General features: G+C 36.6%; 1 protein-coding gene across 1 annotated transcript in view; it reads right to left on the reverse strand.

Moving 5' to 3' along the window:
• The window catches only part of cacna1ha (calcium channel, voltage-dependent, T type, alpha 1H subunit a), a 152,277-nt gene that overhangs the window by 37,327 nt on the left and 93,175 nt on the right, over window positions 1–21,775 (reverse strand). Inside the window, exons 8-17 of the mRNA XM_086154214.1 lie at window positions 20,890–20,982; window positions 18,576–18,814; window positions 17,945–18,480; window positions 14,675–14,841; window positions 13,321–13,515; window positions 6,605–6,756; window positions 4,188–4,373; window positions 3,965–4,082; window positions 2,189–2,344; window positions 694–781 (exon numbers count right to left, since the gene is read on the reverse strand). Coding sequence (XP_086010340.1) covers window positions 694–781; window positions 2,189–2,344; window positions 3,965–4,082; window positions 4,188–4,373; window positions 6,605–6,756; window positions 13,321–13,515; window positions 14,675–14,841; window positions 17,945–18,480; window positions 18,576–18,814; window positions 20,890–20,982 — 1,930 coding nt within the window. The remainder of the gene's footprint in view (window positions 1–693; window positions 782–2,188; window positions 2,345–3,964; window positions 4,083–4,187; window positions 4,374–6,604; window positions 6,757–13,320; window positions 13,516–14,674; window positions 14,842–17,944; window positions 18,481–18,575; window positions 18,815–20,889; window positions 20,983–21,775) is intronic.

A 21,775-nucleotide genomic window follows, 5' to 3' on the forward strand; every position in this document is an offset into this window, starting at 1 on the left:
AAATGCCATCGGATGACGTTCAAGCAGGGGATAGCGTTTGTGCATTTTGCATTTTGCTGACTTTTTGCCATTTAACAAACCAATAATATATATGATCCAATGGCTGTCCAACACAACGTCGAAAGCATTTTATGTTTATTGTGAAAGTGGACCGAAATGTGGTCTAAGGTCATGCTTTTTGACGGATGAAAATGGATTTAGCGGCGGAGGTACAACACATCTTGGATTATTTTCCAAGGTCAAAATATGTTATCTTATTTGCTGATCAAGATGTTAGCAAACATGAAAACTGGATTAAGACACATCTGCACAAAAGACTAAATATTCTTTCATTAATGTCAGTTGTTAAGGATTGAGAAACCAGACATTAACTGACGAGAGCAATAATGAAAATGATGATTGTAAACATCAACGATGAAGTACGTTTTATGTATAGATTCATTTCCAATTTAAGTTTTGGACAACATTTGAACTGCTTCATGACGCGTTGCAACGGCAAGATGGTGCTGCCGTTAAAAACAAGGTCGAATTTTCTTTGTGACGATTAGATGATGAATAGATGTGTGTTTTTTTAAGGACGAACATAACATTTCAGAGGAGACGTCAATCTCAGGATGACAACGACATGATTACAGAAATAGAAATGAATAAAAGAGCTTTTCTGCACAACAGTTCCTCCATCATGTGACCTACCGGTGTCTCTCAGCTGTTCCACTTTCTCATCCTCTTCAAAGTTGTCTGATTTCTTGTCGTCGTCAGACTCTGAGCGATTAGCGTCACCCTATAAAACATGGTAAAGGCACATGCCGTGCTGTTTTTTTATGGTGGATTAAGCTTTTACAGACAAGCAGAGAGAGATTTATGGATCCACAATGGCAACATGATGTCAGAAATAACGCCGGCAACACATTGGTGGTCCCTGGATTCTGAAAGACAAGTTGAAATTTAATCTACGCAACGCAAATTGACTCTGGCGGGACCGACTGCTTTTCAGCGGAGCACTTCGGCACTTTTTCATTTCCCGATGCCGTATGAATCAGTGAACATAGTTGAGTTAGTGGCAAGGAAATTGGGTACATTCAAGTGTCTGGAAGCAGTCGATCAATTCTCTAAATCAACGTTCAGTGAAAAGCAAGTGGAGTGTGTTGTATTTATGACTTTTTTTTTTTTTTTTCTCCCCTTCCTGAGCCCCAAAGGAATAAATTATAACTAGGTTGAATGAACCGATCATCAAGTCGATCCGCGATTTTGACGAATTTCCCTCTCGCGTTTTTCCGAGACGGCCTTTCAAAACATGACATGTCGGTTTTGTCAAAGCGCCTCCGGCGGGAGTTCATCTACGGTAGTTTAAATAGAAAGATGCCAAAATAGGAGGACGTAAATCTGTTTTCAAGTATCCTGGCGTCAACATTTGACCTACTTGTGAGGAAACAGCAAGACTCAGTGAACATTGATGAAGTATAGAATTAAAAATGAATAAATAATAAGTGCAGCGCTGACCTCGCCCCTGCAGGAAGACAATAAGTGCAAAAAATTTGCATTGAGTTACAACCAAAATTTCTCAGAGCAAACTTTTCTCAGTCATCTTGCAATATTAATAAAAGAGGTCACGGCTCAGGTGTTAAACCGTCTTTACGGAAAAGAAACACTGGATCTGTTTTAACCGCTTGAAATCTCAGTCTTCTAACTATTTTGGATAAGTTGCATTATTATCATTATTGTTATGATTAGTAGTAGTAGTAGTAGTAGTAGTAGTAATATTGTGAAAATTGTAAATAATAATCATAATGACAATAAACAATGACTTTAAAAAAAAGTTTTCTTAAAATATATTGTAAAAAGAGTCATTTCATAGCATTTAAAGCATATAAAAATAATACATAAATTGTTACTTAGCGCTACATTGCATCGTGGCTTGTGATGCTGGCTAATACACCTGTTCATGCATATTATTAGTCAAATGTTTTTGAACTCTTTTCTTATTCTAACAATCAAGATCTGGTTATTTTCTTGTTTACTTTGGCAAATGAGAAAAAATAAATGCATCACTATACAGGTATATGAGGTCAGATTATCAAAGTTAAGAGGGAGGAAGTAAAATATGGACTCAAGATGTTGCAGGATGATAAGTAAGACTTTCTTTGTTTGAAAAAACAAACGTCTAAATGAAAGAAATGTTCATTCTTACCTCCGCCTGGAAACCCTCTACCAAGATGGCGACCAGTAAATTGAAAAGGACGTAGTTGCCAAATGTCATCAGAGCAACAAAATAGAGAGCGGCCCAAGGAGACGTGGACGCCATCCCATTATACAACACCACGTTCCAGTCCTCCTGCGTGAGAATCTGTCGGGTGAATAAAACACTTAGAAGAAGCAGAGGCGGCAGAAGACGGACAGAACGGGTAAAGCCAGAGGAAATTTATGGACGAGACTTAGAGAAGAGAATTGGAGAAAACAAATGGATGAATTGTTGACTGTCAGCTGGAACGGGCTCTTGTTTTTTTAATATTTGAAGCTATTTATTGGGATTTATTGCTATTAGATGATATACTGGTATACAGTTGAAACCTGAAGCAATATATCGACGAAGAAAACAAATTAGAAATAGAGGTCAAGCCGGTATATTTTTGCAAATTGTATATCTAACAAGATGCACCCTTATTATTTTATTTTAATGGAATTTCTTGAGACTCAAATTCACACACTCTCTCCAAATTGAAGCTCTACCGACAACGTGGCGCTTCCATCTTAGACACTTGTGCGAATGCTTATATATATATATATTATATATATATTATAACTGTTACACAGGTGTGTGTACTTCCAGTGTTCAGTGAAAGGATAATGTTTCAAAAACAAATTAAAAAAAAAAAAAAACGCATCTCATCTGACGTTTAAGGGTGTGGAGGCTAAAAGTAAAAAAATATGGATACAACTTCTCAAATTAAAGGAAATTAATGTAACAGCAGAAGATAATCGCATTAGGTTGATGTCATCTTGTAAAAAGAAGAAAAAAAAAAGATAATTAAAGAAATACAATATGTATATTTTATAAAGCAATTAAATAAATGCACTGGTAAAAAACAAACATTGTACTCTGAGGAAAAAGTGAATGAAATCATTGCTAATTAATGAATAAACTGTACATCAAAAATCATGAATGAAAAATGTAAGAAAAATAAAACCAAAATAATGATAATAATAATAATAATAATAATAATAACAATAATAATAATAATAATAACAATAATAAACCCTAAAGTGTCCAGTGAAAAGATAATTTTTCCCAAAAAATTAAAAAAAAAAACACGTCTCATCTGACTTTTAAGGGTGTGGAGGCTAACAGTTAAAAAATATGGATATAACTTCTCAAATTAAAGGAAATTAGTGTCACGGCAGAAAATAATCACATTGGGTTGATGTCATCTTGTAAAAAGAAAAAAAAGATAATTAAAAAATACAATAAATTGATGTAAAAGATGTATATTTTATAAAGCAATTAAAAAATGCTCTGGTAAAAAAAAACAGACATTGAACTCTTTGATGAAAAAATGAATGAAATTAATTAATGAATAAACTGTACATCAAAAATCACGAATGACAAATGTAAGAAAAATAAAAATAAAATAATAATAATAATAATAAACCCTAAAGTTATATATATTAATAAGAATCAGAATAACACCAAGTTTATTTATCCCGAAGAAAATTGTTGTGCCAGAGTTTCAAGTAAAACATAACAATAATAAATAATAGTAGGAAATTGTATAAACAGTAAAAAAAATAAAAAATAAAAAAAATAAAATAAATAAATAAATAAAAAAATTGAGATATAAATCAGGATGCATCACCGAAAAAAAATAAACCAATTCTTGTGACAGCTGCTAATGTACATCTCGCATCAGTTTTGTCGTCGTTATTCCCCAAGGCGACGAAGCCGTGGAAACGCGAGGGGAAAACTGACCTGGAACACGGTGACGATCGCCCACAGCAGGGTGTCGAAGTTCTTCCGGTCCGGAAGAGTGTCTCCGTTGTCCGTCTGGACGCTGAATTTGCAACCGAACAGGTGCATGCCGAGGATACTGCAGAGAACAAACCACGGACGTCACATCGTCGGTTTTCACAGCTGTGCGGGGATCGAGTCTCGGATAAAACCCACGCGCTGGAGTTACCGTAAGTTTGCGCACCTGAAAGTGAAGATGAAGAGCATCAGCAGCATGCAGAAGGTCGCCACGTTGTCCATGGTTTTCATCAGCACCACCAGCTGTCTCCGAAGGGCAGGCAGGAAGCGGACGAGTTTCAGAACCCGGAGAAGACGAAATGTACGAAGGACTGACAAGCCGCCATCTGCTTGTCCGATTATCTCCCACACACTGGAGAGGACAAAGACACCGGATCATCTCAACACAATATTTGGTTTTCTTGGAGTTGATCCTCGCTAAACCGCCAGGAGAGCGCGTTTAGGGAACAACCTTTTTGACCCGTCTTAAAAACTTCTTGCCATTAATCTTCAATGCGATGCAAAAAGCGTCACTTTACTTGATAATCAATATCTATAAATGCAACCTTTCCAGGATTTTATAACTCCGGACCGAAACCGTTCCTAATCACAAAGTAATACAATCAGATTATTGTACAGCGCAGCATTTTGGGTTTTATGTCACGGATGAGGAAGTAGAAGGAGTTGGAGCCGCAGTCTCTATAATATATCTCTGAGAGAACCTGCTTTGATATGAAAGGATTAAAAAACAACAAACAAACTGATAAATAAATCAATAATAATAATAATGGTGATATATATATATATATATATGTATAATCTTGAGAGGAGGGAAGCCAAACAAGTGATCGACCAAAGAGATCAGATGGTTGTCGGTTCGGTTTCATCGAGTCGGATTAAGAATAAGAATAAGAATAAGAACAACTTTATTTATCCCGAAGGAAATTGTTGTACCAGAGTTTCAAGTAAAACATAAAAATAATAAATAATAGTTATAAAAAAAAAAAAAAAGGGGTGGGGGGGGTAAGAAATACAAATAAGATTAAGCATCTCTGTTTGGTTGTTTCACTTGGATCGTGGCTCGATCTACCTTTTACTGCAACATTGCTACTTCTTTTAGGAATATTCAGGCTGTTATTGTATTATTTCAGCTATTACCTTGAAACTTTCGGGGGTCGGCAACCCGTAACACCCAAAGAGCCATTTGGACCCGGTTTCCTCGGGAAAGAAAACACTGGGAGCCGCGATTACTTTTTGACGTCTAAAATACAGGTACCACTGTATATATTGCTTTTTATTACCTTTACACTTTGTATAAACAAGTGTGTCGTGTGTTGCTTCTGAAATTCACAAAGTATTACAGAGAAAATTAAATTTTATTTATGTAATGAACTCATTTTGAGCTTTGGGCTTTCAGAGCGTGTAGCGGAGCCTTGACCTGAATTTTAAAAATAAATCGGAAAAAAATTACTGTGTCAGTAAACAATAAAAAATAAATATTTGCAAAATATCTTCAAATATTTATTTTACCAGGTTTATGGGACTTCCGCTCCTGAACTTCTGCGCACAGCATCTGCAAATCGGGACTTTACCGTCTTCCGCGAGTGTGACATTATTTTGAGCGGCGAAAAATAATAAATATAATTTTATTTAATATTATATTTAATAATAATATATAATATACATTACATATTAATATATAATAATATATTTAATAAGATCACAATAATCTTCCAACTTAGAACTACAAGTTAAAAAAGGAATTAACACAAATGAAATACACTTCAATTAAATATCTATAATTTATCTTCCCGAGCCGCTCGGAGCCGCGGTGTAAAGATGGAGGAGCCGCGGGTTGCCGACCTCTGGGCGAGTCAAAGGCCACGTTTCCTCGCCGCCGTCACAAATCGCTTGTTTGTCGGGTTTCCGCAAATCATTTTGGTCCAAACCCATCTAACAAGGAAAGCGTCACGACGCGACTCTGAATTTATGTATTTACTTTCCTTACAACTTCAACGGACGACTGTTTTTCCTGCCGTTTGATTCGCTATCAGTTTGCCACGCGTTTCGGTGAACCCCTTAGATTTATCAAAAAATAAGTAAATAGAAATAGCTCGCACCCGGTAGTCACGTGTCTCGTTTCAGGTAATTATCTTGGTTAGTGTTTTGGTTCGGTGCTGCGTCTAAGTCGTGTTTGGATCCCATTTTGTTTTCCCTTCATTTTCCAGGTTTGACTGAAGCCTTCCCTCCCGGGCCACTCCCGTGGTTTTTCTTCTCCTCAATCTCCCGTCTATTGCCGTTTTTTTGGCATTCCCGTCCAATTTCTAACAGTAAGATTTATCTCCGAGGCTCTCGCAAGTCAGCATGAGATCAGACAAATCAGCCGAAAGGCGAGCGGCGAGACCGAACCTCCGACAAGCTCCAGTATCTCCTGACGCATTTCGTCAGTCTTGATGCTGCAAACAATAATCAATTGTGCTGGAGAAACAAGTGCAGGAAGAGACTCGTTCTTAAACGGTGAATTTTGGGTTTAAGGCCTTGTTTTGAAGTCTTGTTCTTCCTGTAAACATAAGCAAACGTACGTGATGAGGGAGTAATAATTACCTGATAATAACAATGATGCTGTCAAAGATGTTGTAGGGGTTTTTGATGTAACCAAACAATCCGAACGCCAGCAGCATGAAGCCCATCTCCAAGACAAACATACTGGTGAAAACAATGTTGCTGATCTCTAACACGTCAGTCAGCTCCTCCGGCTGGAAGGAAAAGCGAGAAGGGGAAGCAGAGACGAGAGAAGTGAATAAAATTGACGAGATTCGACGAGAAAAAAAAAAAAAGTGAGGTTGTTATCTCCAGGTGATTAAACCGATAAGCCATTTTGTTCTTTGCGTTCTGCATGATAGCGTTATCAATCAGCTTTCAGAGCCACGGCGAGCCTCAATCCATCAAAAAGGGCCAAAAGCATCAATCTTTTGCAGTTGATCCACTTCACTTAGCTCACCGTGGACTCAGTGATCCGGTAGATTTAAGTGAGAGCGCCTCATAAAACATGTGGGCAAGAAAAAAGCCGCTTTCACCGCTTTTATTTATCAAAATCTTCCTGCAGGAGCGAATCTGAAATGTGTCACTCGGGGTATCAAGTGATAGTAATCCAGAATGTCTTATGCATGTTTCTTTCACGAGATTTCTCCTATATCTCAGGACCGAGCAGATATGTATTTTAATTGCCAGTAAGAAATGTTTTATTAAAGCAGAGAGAGCTGGTCAGAGGTACTTATTAGTTGTTCTCTTTTTTTTTTTTTTTTTTTTTTTTGTTGCAGATCAGTGTTTAAGGAAATAAAGTGCTATGGCCACATATGCACACAGCTGTATGTCATGTTTTCAATTTTCTTTTTTTTTTTTTAAATCACTCTGTCACTTTTTTTTATTTTCACTGTTTTTATTTTGTTGTATTTTGTTTTATTTCACATTGTTCTGTTTTTTTTTTTTTCTTTTTTTTTTTTATTGTATGCGTATGCACTTATTTGGAGTTCTTTCTTCTTTTTTTTTAATCGAATTTCTCATTACATTCGGACAAATGACACACATTCATCCCTTGCTTTTAATGAATGTGACGAATGTGCCTCAGTTATGCAGATCTTTGTAGGACCTCAGATGGTGGCAAGAGACTCTGATAAAAAAGCCACAAAACCTCATTTTGGTTAAAGGATGGCAAAGAAATCCTTATTGTAATGTAAAACAAAAACACAAATTGTTTTACCACATCAAAACAAGCCTGGTATGAAGGACAATCACTAAGATTCGGAAAGATCTGTAAAATATTTCCCCTTTATTTTATTCAAAATTAGAAACTGCTAGTTTTCATTGAGGTGCATAGCAGTGCACGAGGAAGACAAAAAAAAAAAAAAGAAAAAAAAAAATATAAAAATAAAACAAGGAAAATTATACACATATTTATTCAAATGTATTTATTATTTCAAATTTTCTTGTTTTATATATATAAATTGAAAAAAATGAATAAATAAATGAATAAATAACAATATGTGGTGGTACTGACATATAAATTAATCAATCTTTAAATCGTTATTTAATTTTTCTTTATTTTATGCTGTAGGGACATCTTGATGTTCCATTACAAACTAATTATTATTCTTATTCTTATTATTATTGTTGTTGTTGTTGTTGTTGTTACTACTACTTGATATTGGACAAATGACAATATCATGAAAAAACAAACAAAAAAAAAAAAAAAATAAGGCGGCTTGTAAAACCAGGTACATAACAGTAAAATTATGTGAAAGAATTACCAAAAAAATCACAATTTTCATCCCAAAGTTTGCTTGTACTCATGTAAAAAAAAAAAAAAAAAAAAAAGATAAATAACTTAAAAATTAGTAAAATAAAAGGATCTCACATATATATAATCGTTTTTAATTAATACAGACTTGGCGTTAACAGGATCAGATAAAATTGTTGTGTTATCTTTTGAAACTGCGGCCTTAGCGAGACACGTATTTATGAGTCATAATAAAAACCCCTATGAGGAAAGTGAACGGGGCTTTCAATTCCTTACCAGAGCGGGAATTTGCAAAGCCCTTTACCCCGAGGCGCACTTTTATTTTCCAGTCATGCACGCTACACTCATTAAAACTAATTGTCATTCTTTTCATGTGGGGATCAACAAGCACTCGGCCCAAAAATATGTCCCACAGCCCTGCCCATGACAATTTTGTATTGTAGTCGTGCATATCAAATATGTGTGATATAAAAATGAAATTTCTATTTAATCAGATGAAACATCATGAGAATATTCCGACTTGTATCCGCATTCTTCAGCGCAACTAAAAATAAAGTAATCAGCGTCGACGATGATTATTTCATAGCGGTACGATTTAAGGTAACAATCCTGGCTGAGATTAAATTCTTCACACAAACTGGAATTATATGTATTAACTATGAGGACAGTGTGTCTGCCTGATAAAGTCTTTCTTTATTTTAAAACCTGATAAAGCTTCAAAATTAGAAACTGCTAGTTTTCATCGAGGTGCATAGCAGTGCAAAGGGAAGACAAAAAAAAAAAAGAAAAAGAAATTATATATGTAAAAATAAAACAAGGAAAATTATACACATATTTATTCAAATGTATTTATTATTTCAAATTTTCTTGTTTTTATATATATAAATTGAAAAAAATGAATAAATAAATGAATAAATAACAATATGTGTTGGTACTGACATATAAATTAATCAATTTTTTCTTTTTTTTCTTTTTTTTTAGTTTTATTTTATTTTTCACTTGCTATTGAGGAAATAAGTGACCTGTAAAGATTATTGTATAATGTATATCTTGTTATGAGGTTTTGTAAGAATGTGTAAAACTCTGTTAAGGAACCTGTTCTAATAAATGTTCAAGAAAAAAGAAACGGCAAAAAAAAAAAAGAAATTAATCAATCTTTAAAAGAAAGAATGTCTTATTTGTGTATTTGTTTGGGTGTGTCAGAGAGACAGAACGACAAAGTGAGTGCGAAAGAGTCAAACTCTGAAATAATTAGAAATAATGCCAAATTTAATGTATGAAAATATTATTTTTAAAAGTTAATTTTAAAATGTAATGGCAATGAATCATGTAAATCTATTGCCGTCCGAAACTGGAAGAAGCAAAGGTCCGTCTCGGTCTGACATTTAGTATTTTGGGAGGATAAATAAGCAAAGTCACAGAGTGGCAAGCAGGGTGTGTTCAAACTGATTTGGTTATTTTCTTTGTGATTCTGGATTTGTTCCTTTAATTTGTTCCTTTAAGTTCTAGCACTGGTTGCACTTTTGCTAAAGCTCCTTGTTTACTTGCAGTTTTAACAGTGCATGAAGATGGAGGACGCAGCTGGACGACATTTAAGTTAAAAGAAATACGGATTTGAGTGGCTCAAAAATACCAACAATAATGTAATTATTATTATTAATGAGTGTTACTCCAGCAAATGCAGGGTTCTGTATTTTATCACAAATCTGTTCCTATGTGACATTTTTTTGAACCGATGGCTCAATCGAGAGGTTCTTGACATTTCCAAAGCTGATAAATTAACGTGCAAGAATGGAAGGATACAAAGGTTGGGAAGTAAATGATGCTGGAAAAAGAAACAAAAAATAGAAAAATCTCCGTAGCTCTACAAAGCACATGTACTGTCTACTTGAACAATACAGTATTATTTATAAATACAGTTTATAACCTATTGAGACCTATTGGTACTTTAATTGTACAAGAGAGTGCAGGGGATGAGACCCCAAAAAAAAGAAAAATATATACATAGATGAGTTAAATACTACTGGAAATTGTAAACAAGGTGGTGGGGAAGGTAATGAAGCAGTACATTTTAAACAAATTAAAGCAATTTTTTGTTTTTAGCTTCACCTGGGATTTCTTCTCATTTCCGTCATCGTGAGATGTTTGAAAAATATCCACATTCTTCCAACGTGCGCTAATATAATTAACGTGCACGCAGCAGCTGTGCTGTGATTAATGCAGACATTTGTTTCCTTGAGCGTCATTTAATTTGACAAGAAAGGAGATCAATTATAATCAATTACCCTGATATATACATATATATATATATATATATCCCACATATTTGCATATTGTTTTTTCTTTAAGATAATAAAAAACACCAGCATAAATGCATATTTTTTTCTGTTTCTTTTTTTTTTCTTTTTTTTTTTTTTGCCATTCACTAAATGAGTAGAAAAATCAAAAAATACATACACTTTTACTGCCAAGTAGAAAAAAAACCCACCAAGGATATATATATATATATATATATATATATATATATATATATATATATATATACCACATATCTGCATATTGTTTTTTTCTTTAAGATAATAAAAAACACCAGCATAAATGCATACGTTTTTCTTTTTTTTTTTTTTTTTTTTTTTTTTTTTGCTAGTCACTAAATGAGTAGAAAAATCAAAAAATAAATACATTTTAACTGCCAAGTAGAAAAAACACCAAGGAATAAGAAAGTCCTATTTTGTAATACGATCCAGAACGCACGATCCATCTTCCCATCCTGTCGATCACAGGGTCACATAGAGAGACATAAAACCAATCACACATCTGGGAGATTTAGGGTCTCCAATTATTGCATTTTTAGGACATTTGGAGGAAAAGTGAGAATCCAAGGAGAACGTAGAGAATCCCCCTGTCGGAAGGGAGTTTCTAGTTGTGAGGCTGAAGTGCAAACGGCCGCACCACTGCACCATCCGTCACTAAAACCAGATTTATTTATCATTTTTCCTCCCCATTAGTGCACGATTAAACTCAGATGCGTGACTCATTAGATAAACTAAAGTTGTATTCAGCTCATAAACCAGCGTTTGATTGGAAATCAAAAGCAACGGAGTATTCAGGGTCCAAGAAGCGGCTCATTAAACTGGGCGAAATGTTGCTAATGTTGCCGGCATAAAGATGCCCTGTGTAAGAACCTGGAACTGGAAAACGGAAAATACAACATTTATTACTATTAAATGTTGAGGTCCTTAAATTTCAAATGTGAAAATAACTTAAATTCCTGAAAATAGCAATATACCCATCAGCTTAATCATATTCCCTTCAAAAAAAAAAAAAAAAAAAAAAAAAAAAAATGACCTGACTTGGTTACCAAAATGTAAAATTTCATCTTTTATTTTCTATTATTTTATTCCTTTTTGTCATTATATACATCATATTGAGTGTTTCTACTAAAGCTGAGTGCCAGGTGGAAATCCATCCGCAGAGCAGCTGGATGGAGCCGAGTCTCGGTGCGTTTGTGCAGCCAAATGTTTAAACCGATTTCCCAAAAAAATAAAAAATAAATAAATAAATAAAAAAACTGTCCGTGATTCACAGTAAGTGCCGTTTTATTTAATTGCGTTTTAGCTCGAGTTCACTTTCTTTATGGCGGCTGGTTTACTTCACCATTTTAAACCGTGAGAATAGCTTTTTATGTAGCTGTATCGTTTCTTTTTTTGAAAAGCAGTAAACTAAGGAGTATTTAGACTAAATATAGAAAAGAAATGAGTATTTTCTCTGGTCCTCTCCAAGGTTTATAACCCCACCACCCCGACCATTTCTTTTATGCATCTCGTAACGGGTTACATATATATGAATATATCGATATTTATGAATATATCTTGTCAGAGCTCAGTGTTTCCCCATGTTTGCATTGGAGCTGCAATAATGACATTCTTCTTCTTCTTCTTCTTTCGACTTTTCCCTTCAGGTGTCGCCGCAGCAAGGCAATCTTCTCCATCTAACCCTATTCTCTGGATCCTCCTCTCTCACACCAACTACCTTCATATCTTCTCTCACGACGTCCATAAATCTTCTCTTTGGTCTTCCTCCAGACCTCTTGTCTGGCAGCTCCAATTCCAGCATCCGTCTACCAATATATTCACTATCTCTTCTCTGTCCATGACCCAACCATCTCAGTCTGGCTTCTCTGACCTTCTCTCCAAAACATCTAACATGTGCTGTTCCTCTGATGGACTCATTCCTGATCCTCTCCATCCTGGTCACTCCCAAAGAGAACCTCAACATCTTCATCTCTGCAACCTCTAGTTCTGCCTGCTGTCTTTTGGTCATTGAGACAGTTTCTAGTCCAAACATCATCGCTGGTCTCACCACTGTCTTGTACACCTTTCCTTTTATTCTGGCTGATGTTCTTCTATCTCTTGGTACCCCTGACACTTTTCTCCACCCATTCCAACCTGCTTGACCCGTCTCTTCACCTCTTTTCCACACTCTCCTACGCTCTGGACTGTTGACCCGAAGAACCTGAAACCCTCCAGCTTCTTGATCTCCACTCCCTGTAGCCTCACCGTTCCACCCGAGTTCCTCTCATTCACACACATATATTCTGTCTTGCTGCGACTAACCTTCATCCCTCTCCTTTCCAGAGCATACCTCCACCTCTCTAGATGTTCCTCCACCTGTTCTCTGCTCTCACTCCAGATCACAATGTCATCTGCAAACATCATGGTCCAAGATCCTAAATTGCTCAGATCTGATCGACTCTTCATCGCCCGATGACAAGATTCCTGCATCCTTGAGGGCAAATGCAAAAGTGGGATGAGAATAAATGAAGGAATGGATTTCTTGGTCATTTTTACAGTTTTCCTTCTTCATTCTTTCAAACCGGACAAACACTTCACTGATTTGTGGCAAACAACCAGTTCCACTCAGTAACGCAACGTTTTCGACGTATCGATGCGCTCATGACGTCTCTGTAGGCTTTGACACGGTACCCGATCCCGAAAGACAGATTAAAAATATATTTACTCACCTGTTCGTGATACTCGATCCCCATGCTCAGCGTGTTGACGAGGATAGCGATCATAATCCCTCTGTTGAAGTATTTGCTCTCCACTATCCTCTTCAGTTTTTCCCTGAAGCCGATCCAGGCCCGCAAGGCTCCGTTCTTGTACTCCGAGACGCCCCGGCGTCGAATACGACTCCTCACCCCTTTCACTTCTCCTCCCTGAGGCGGAGAGGGGATTTACATTTTACCATTCGGAACGATAATCCCAAATAATATGAGACTTTGGCGTGAGGAGAATATATTTGATTTCCCAATGTAAAGAGATGCTAAGTGATTATTCTATATTTATGTTATTTCAATTATAGCCAAGGAGTAGTTCTATCCCACTATCTGATTGGAAAAAAAAAAAAACTGTTGAACAACTTTTTAATATTTTTAAATGTCTGTGCTACTGACAATGATACTAAAAGGTGTTTTCTATCATACTACAGGTGTTACTACTGCACTGCCATTAATGCAAGCATTGCTGTTTGCTTTTGCACATGTTTATTCTGTTTATATATTGCCATATTATTTAGGTGCAACTTGTCAATACAAGCCTTACCAGTTTATATGTATATATATATATGTATATATTGTGAACGCTACTTTTTGTTTTTATTGATCACTTTTCTTACAATGTCCAATTTCTGCTGTGAGAGGTTGAAATTGTGAGTGGAATGATTAAAATAATATTCTGTTCTATTTTATAGATACCAAAGTTACATTGGAAATTTTCAGAATGAGTAAACACTCTGCAGAGTTTAGTGTATTTAACTTCTGCAGGTAATATTTAGTTCAACAGATGAAATCCATTGAACAGAATCAAGCTAAGCTAAGCTAAGCTAAGCTAAGATAAACTTTATTGAACTCCATAGGGGAAATTCTTTTGTCGCAGCAGTGTAACAGTTATAGTGTCAAAAAACATAATTATAAATATAAATAGAGAGACAATTGGAAAAAAAAACAAAAGATAAAAGAGCAAGCAAAAAAAAAAAACACCCCCAAATAAAGCAGAGCAAGACAGTGGAGAGAACAACAACAACAACAACAACAACAGCAACAACAACAACAACAACAACAACAACAACAGCAGCAACAACAACAACAACAACAACAACAACAACAACAACAACAGCAGCAACAATAATAACAACAACAACAACAGCAACAACAACAACAACAACAACAATAACAACAACAACAACAATAATAATAATAACAACAACAACAACAACAACAACAACAGCAACAACAACAGCATCAAGGAATTCATGAAAATGTGTCATTTTTTTGTTTGATATCATCTCCACAGTGCACATGCAGCGTCCACACTGACCTGTGGAAAGTCGTGCAGTCCGTCCGCCTCCCCCCTGCCTCCCTCCAGGTCTTTCATTTCCAGCTCCAGGGTCTCCAGGCTGCGAGCACAGAGAGGACAGCTCAGAAGCTCCAGGAGAAGAGGGCTGGGCACCACGCCGGCCAGCTGGTACAGCAGCCTCTGGCGACCTGACAAGAGAAGTGGTTGGAGAAGTCAGATGTAATGCAGAGTTTATTTCTACTTTCCTGCTTGATCCTTTCTTTATTTTTTCTAAAATTTGCATCATTCAAACTAAACCTATCATTCGTTTCTGTTTGTTCTACGAGTGGAAAAAAAGTATTTAGTCAGCCACCAATAGTGCAGGTTAACTCACTTAAAAAGATGTCATTTCATCTTCCACTATTAGAGACAGAATGCAAAAGAAAACCCAGAAAATCACATTGTCTGATTTTTTGAGACTCTCCTCACTATCTTATCTAAGATAAATGAGGAGACTGACCTGGATCACCCCAAAATGCCAAATCCACAATCTGAGCCCTGGATAGCAACACATTGGCTCTAAATTTGCACAACACTAACAGAAACGGACTTTGTGCTAATTGGTTAAGGTGTGCCAACGAATCACAATATTCAGATCAAACTAGAAAATGAGGAAAATACGAAATACGAGGCAGATAACTTTGGAAAAACATGTTTTCCTGATTGAGTTTAGTTTAGTTTAAAAAGACTATTAGGACAGTGTTTAATTACATTAAGCACAGAGGCAGAGATGTTTGTACCAGATTGTAGCTCATAGCTAATTTCCATCTGTAGTCCTGGGACGACAATACAAATATAAAACTGTACAAATAGACAATATGTATGAAATATACAAATAGACAATATGTATAAAATATACAAATAGGCAATAAAATAATATAAAAAAAATATAAAATATACAAATAGGCAATAAAATAACTATACAATATATGAACAGGCAATAAAATAAGTAAAGCCCAAGTTGAAAGTGATATTGTGGTGATATTATTAGTTGGTCATCTGCAAAATACCCGTCTGTTATTGTTAGCGTGAGCATGTTTGGTGCTCCAGAATCCATCTTTTAACGGCCCGTTCGAAGGTAGTTAAAAAACGGCGCCGTTCCTGGTCCAACGGGGAAGCAAAACAAAGCATTCGCCACCAACGCGTAACATTATCTTTCGCCTTATCATTTCGCAGCTGCCGCTATAAAGCGTCGACGCGAGATCCAGCTGTATGTTCTTCCAGTTGGTTGTCAAAAGATAAAACAGTAAAATTCAAAAACGCCGCGTCTTCATTCGTACTTTTTGAAAAATCCATTAGCGATTTCGGCGTTGGCGCACGTGTGCATCCATTCTCCATCCATACGGGCCACTAGCAAGGTGACGGACATTGAATTATGCCGTTTCGAAGAGAAGATTAATGGCAAAGACCAGGGACGCATGCGGTCGGGATGCTTGTTCAGCACTTCCACCGTAGACGAGTGCAAACCGCTTTGATTTGGATGTTCGGACTCGGTTTCCACGACGCGAAAAAATGAAAAATGGCCAGGTGAGCGCTCGTATATTATAGAACATGGGATGATTAATTAAATATACCCTCATCCAGCCTCAGCCGCAAAGCTTAGCATGAAAACAAAAGCTCATCACGAGGGAGATAAATCATTTTGCTGCGTGAGGGTGAACGGCGTCATGATGTGCACAGATACCGCGGGGGTTTGATTAATAATTTCTTTGACAATTTAACACAAAAGGCAGAAATGCGCAACAGACTCATGTCGAATTATTATCAATATCTTTTTTTTTTGTTTTAATTCCTTCAAGTAAATGATGGTTGTGATTATCCCCCGCCTGGATAGATTATTTTGTAGCTGCAGTATTTTGATAACAAGCGGTTTAGGGAAAATAAAGAGGGAACTACAGTGTGTTTTTGCGTGCACGTCAACAAGGAAGAAATCAGCCGCTACCTATTTCTTAAATATTTCTTAAAAATTACTTTCAAGAAACCGCTCAAATATTACCTTAAAAAAAATCAGCGTTGACTTCCTTTTTGTGGAAAATAAAAAGTTATTTCTATAAATGCAGATTCTTGATATGAGTCGGGATAAAGTGCAAATTTGATTATCTTCCAGCCTGTCAATGCATCACTTAGAAACTTACACATTACATTAGATTAGATTCAATTGGGAATAAGATTAAATTTGCACTCTAGCAAGCAGTTTGAAGACAAAAGGGTCAAAAACGACGATCCAATAATTATTTCGTTAGTCTGTACACGTCTCTGAAAGATGAACATCAACATCCACGTGTGATCTAATACGATTCATCGATTACCATCAAGAGAAAAAGCCCGGGTGACAAATCGTCAGTTCTTCTATTATCGTCCAAAAATGGCGACGTCAACGTCTAAATATCTTATTTTGTTGCTATGGCATCAGATTGTCAACAGTCCTCCAATTCCAGCATCCGTCTTACGATATATTCGCTCTCCCTCCTCTGACCATGACCCGACCATCTCAGTCTGACCTTCTCCAGAACATCTAACATGTGCTGTCCATCCTCTTCGTCATTGTAACTGTTTCCAGTCCATACAGCATCGCTGGTATCACCAGTGTCTCCTCCACCTTTCCTTTCATTCTAGCTGATGTTCTTCTACCTCAAACTTTTCTCCACCCCTTCCAACCTGCTTGAACCCGTCTCTTCACCTCTTTTCCAAACTCTCCTACGCTCTGGACTGTTGACCCAAGTACCTGAATAACACCAACTTCTTGATCTCCACTCTCTGTAGTGTCAGCGTTCCAGAGCATACCTCCACCTCTCTAGATTTTTCTCAACCTGTTACCTGCTCTCACGACAGATTACAATGTCGTCTACAAACATCATGATCTGATTCCCGTCTAACCTCATCTATCAGCCTGTCCATCCCCACTGATGGACTGTGGGCTCAGAGCTGATCCCTGATGGAGTCCCACCTCCACCTTGAACTTCTCTGTTACCCTTACAGCACACCTCATCACTGTCTTACCGCGAGCATACATGTCCTGCGCCAGTCTAACATACTTCTCTGCCACTCCAGACTCCCTCCCACCTCCACCTGTTACACCGACAGCACCCCTCACCACTGTGGGTACCACGAGGATGTCTCAATTCCCTGATGTCCACAGCTGGGACTGTCCAAATTTCGTCAGCTGCCTTTTATTTGTTGTCCAATAGCATGTGGTTGTTTAAGTTTGTGGAGTTCCTGCATTGATAATAATTTGTAATGGTGTGTCCTTACTGTGCTGTCCCATGAGCTGGTAGAGCTTGTTCAGCGTCTCAGTGTGTTCGGAGGCCGGGTGGTTGGGTGGATGCTGCTCCGGACTGGGTCTGCACTGCTGGGAGTGGGGGGGCGGAGTCTTACTGCTGTAGCTGCACACGAACGAAGGGAGGATGGTGGGATAGTTCATCCCCCCGTTCAGCCTCCCGAGCAACGCGCCCACGCCTTGGGTGAACCCCGGCTGATTCCCCCCGCCGCTATTTCCATTTGAACTTCCTCTCCTGACAGGAAGTGACTTCATCTCCAGCTCCACTCCTGCACCACCGACGCCTCTTTCCCCTTCCGCGTGCGGCGCGGCGGCCACGCCGACGGCGTGCTGACCCCCGTTCGTGAGGCGACAGTGCTGGTGCTGGTGGTGCTGCAAGAGGTTGTGGATCGGTCTCAACCACATGGCGCTGGGCGGGCCCGAAACTCTGCTCGAACCGTGGCCGTGTCCGTTCCCCCCGCCGTTACTTCCACCGCCACTTCCGTTAGGATTCACTTTTTTACGCCGTTTGCTGTCGAAAGAGAAGACGCACCATTCTTACAAACTGAGCCTACATGAACCAAAATCAGTTCATAAAGGATTCAATCAAAAAAAAAAATAACCAACCTGTGCCATCCGGAGTATATCCTCTGTAGCCTGCGTGTGAACTTGCGGTACAGATGGCTGATGTAGCGTAGCATCTCCTCGTAGCATGAGCCCGGCTCGCTGTAGCTGGCCAGCGTGGAGTCGTTGGACATGTAGCGAGCTCTCTGCTCTCGCATCAGAGCATTTTCTCTCTGCTTGGTCTCCGAAAACTGGGTGGCGATGACCACGAGGCACAAGTTGATCATGAAGAAAGAGCCCACCTGGTACGAGAGGGAGGGTTTCAGTCAAAAACCAACAGCCGTTTGTTTAATTTTTTTTTTTTTTTTTGCATTTTTAACTTTGTGCCTTTGAGGCACCACAAATGAATGCTATTTTTATTATCATTAATTGTAATAACGATAGATAGATAGATGTGAATGATTGTATATTATCAATATATAGAGGCAGGCTGTTTGGGAAACTCCTGGGATGATAAACGTAATTTCCTTTTTTTTTCCATTATCTCGGGATTATTATCATTTGATCATATTTTAAAGGGGTGGTTTTCATTTGCAAGTACTACAGCAGCTTTTTAATTTCTTCATTATTTTTTTTTTTTTTTATTCTTCAAGAGGCCATTATCATCTGTTACAAAACGTGAATTGAAAAAATAAACGAGCAATGTTCTTCAATGTTTTTTTGTGACTCATTCCTTCGTCCTCCTTTTATTTCTCACCTATTTTCCTTTTTTTTTTTTTTTTTCAGTAAGTAATCCAAGATCTTCACCGTGTTTTCTCTCTCTTTTCTCCAAACACATAATGAGCACTTTTTCCATCAAAAGATAGGCTGGCAGGAAGCTCACAGAGCAAAATATAGCCCGGACCTGAATCTTTGAAAACTTCCACAACACGACGATTCCGGCCAAATTATACGGAGTAAGACCTCGACGAGGCTCAACAGAAGGAAGCGTTGCTCGGAGCAGGGTTTGGAGTTTGACTTTAAAAAGGTTATTCTGGGCTTCTCAGAACGGAAACACGAGAACACAAATGCAGAAACGCCATGAAGGAATAACATGTTATTCTTATGCCAGTTTGTTGTTGTTTGATTATCCGCCTTCCAGATGGATAACCGGGGTTTACGACGGCCGAAAGATGAACACGCTAAACTTTGAGCCAGGCGCTAACCTTTTTACACACTGCTACTATTATTGGATGGCTTGTAGTTCAAAAAAAAAGTGGGTGTGTGATTTAGTTTAATTTCATTTTATTTATTTGATCTCATCTAATTTAATTTATTTGATCTCATTTAATTTGACTGTATTTGATCTCATTTCATTGTATTTAATTAGATCTCATTTAATTTGACTGAATTTGATTTAATTTAATTTTATTTAATTTGATCTCATTTAATTTGACTGTATTTGATCTCATTTAATTTGACTGTATTTGATCTCATTTAATTTTATTTAATTTGATCTCATTTAATTTTATTTAATTTGATCTCATTTAATTTTATTTAATTTGATCTCATTTAATTTGACTGACTTTTATCCCATTTAATTTAATTTAATTTGATCTCATTTAATTTGACTGAATTTGATCTCATTTAATTTCATTTAATTTGATCTCATTTAATTTGACTGAATTTGATCTCATTTAATTTCATTTAATTTGATATCATTTAATTTGACTGTATTTGATCTCATTTAATTTGACTGAATTTGATCTCATTAAATTTGACTGAATTTGATCCCATTTAATTTTATTTAATTTGATCTCATTAAATTTGACTGAATTTGATCTCATTTAATTTTATTTAATTTGATCTCATTTAATTTGGCTGTATTTGATCTCATCTAATTTTATTTATTTGATCTCATTTAATTTTATTTAATTTGATCTCATTTAATTTTATTTAATTTAATCTCATTTAATTTGACTGAATTTGATCTCATTTGATTTTATTTAATTTGATCTCATTTAGTTTTATTTAATTTGATCTCATTTAATTTGACTGAATTTGATCTCATTTAATTTTATTTAATTTGATCTCGTTTAATTTTATTTTCATGTCATTTGATTTCTTTGTATTTTCTGAATACTTCATTGACCGTAGGCATCCTTTTTCTTATAGCTTGATGTGAGATAAGGTTGGGGAAAAAATAAACCTGGCAATTTTCGTCCTCACTGAGTTCTTTGTCGGTTCATTTGTCTGTTTTCTAATTTTATATATTCTTATTTTCTCCCTTCCACTTTTTCCATTTCCGTTATTGTAATGAATACAATGTGAAATATTTCCAGATAAATCAATGACTGGATAAAGCAATTACGAAATAGACTTATATACTGGTACTTACAATAATGAGCAGTATAAAATATATAAAATTATAGAAGGAGTGGGCATCCATGACATAGTACATGATATCGACCCATCCCTCCAGGGTGATGACCTGGTCAAAAAAGAAGAAAAACAATGAGAAAAAGTCTTTATCACTGTTATAATAATGACGAGGAAGAGGGAAAAAAAAGCACAAAAAAAAAACCACACAAAAACACCCATGCATGCATAAACTACACACAGACACACACAAAGATGTGGAACATTTTAAAAGCTGTGTTTTGGTGCCTTTTTTTTTTCTTTTTGAAAGAATGCCTCGGTGTGTGCAATGTGTGTGTGTGTGTGTGTGTTCATACAGTTGTCTAGGGACTGACACAGCTCTTTCATGTACTCTGTATGCCAATGAGCAGTCGGGATGCTGAGACACACATGCTCAGCTCAGGCAAGCCAATAACACACTCTCACCTCAACATTAACGTTCACATTAATGCACACGACATGAAACGGCGACGTGAGGAAACGCCGAGGAAAATCCTCACGATGTGAAGGTTTGTATAAAAATGTGAGTTTATCACGGGTGCACATTGGACACCAGAATGAACCAGATTTTAATTCAAATGTTGCAAAGTAAAATTGCACAAATGAAAATGCACAAATTAATATGTGCATCATCGCTGTCTTTCAAAACATATATATTTAGATCATATACAGGACTGTCTAAGAAAATTAGAACATTGTGATAAAGTTCTTTATCGTAATACTTTAAAAAAATATATATATATCACACATTCTGGATTAATTCCAAATGAACTGAAATATTGCAAGCCTTTTATTATTTTAATATTGCTGATTATGGCTTACATATAAAGAAAACTCAAAAATCTTATCTCAAAATATTAGAATAT

Source organism: Fistularia commersonii, chromosome 10, assembly GCF_037954325.1.
Source record: "Fistularia commersonii isolate RoL2024-O1a breed Wild chromosome 10, RoL_Fcom_v1.0, whole genome shotgun sequence".
Classification (NCBI taxonomy): Eukaryota; Metazoa; Chordata; class Actinopteri; order Syngnathiformes; family Fistulariidae; genus Fistularia; species Fistularia commersonii.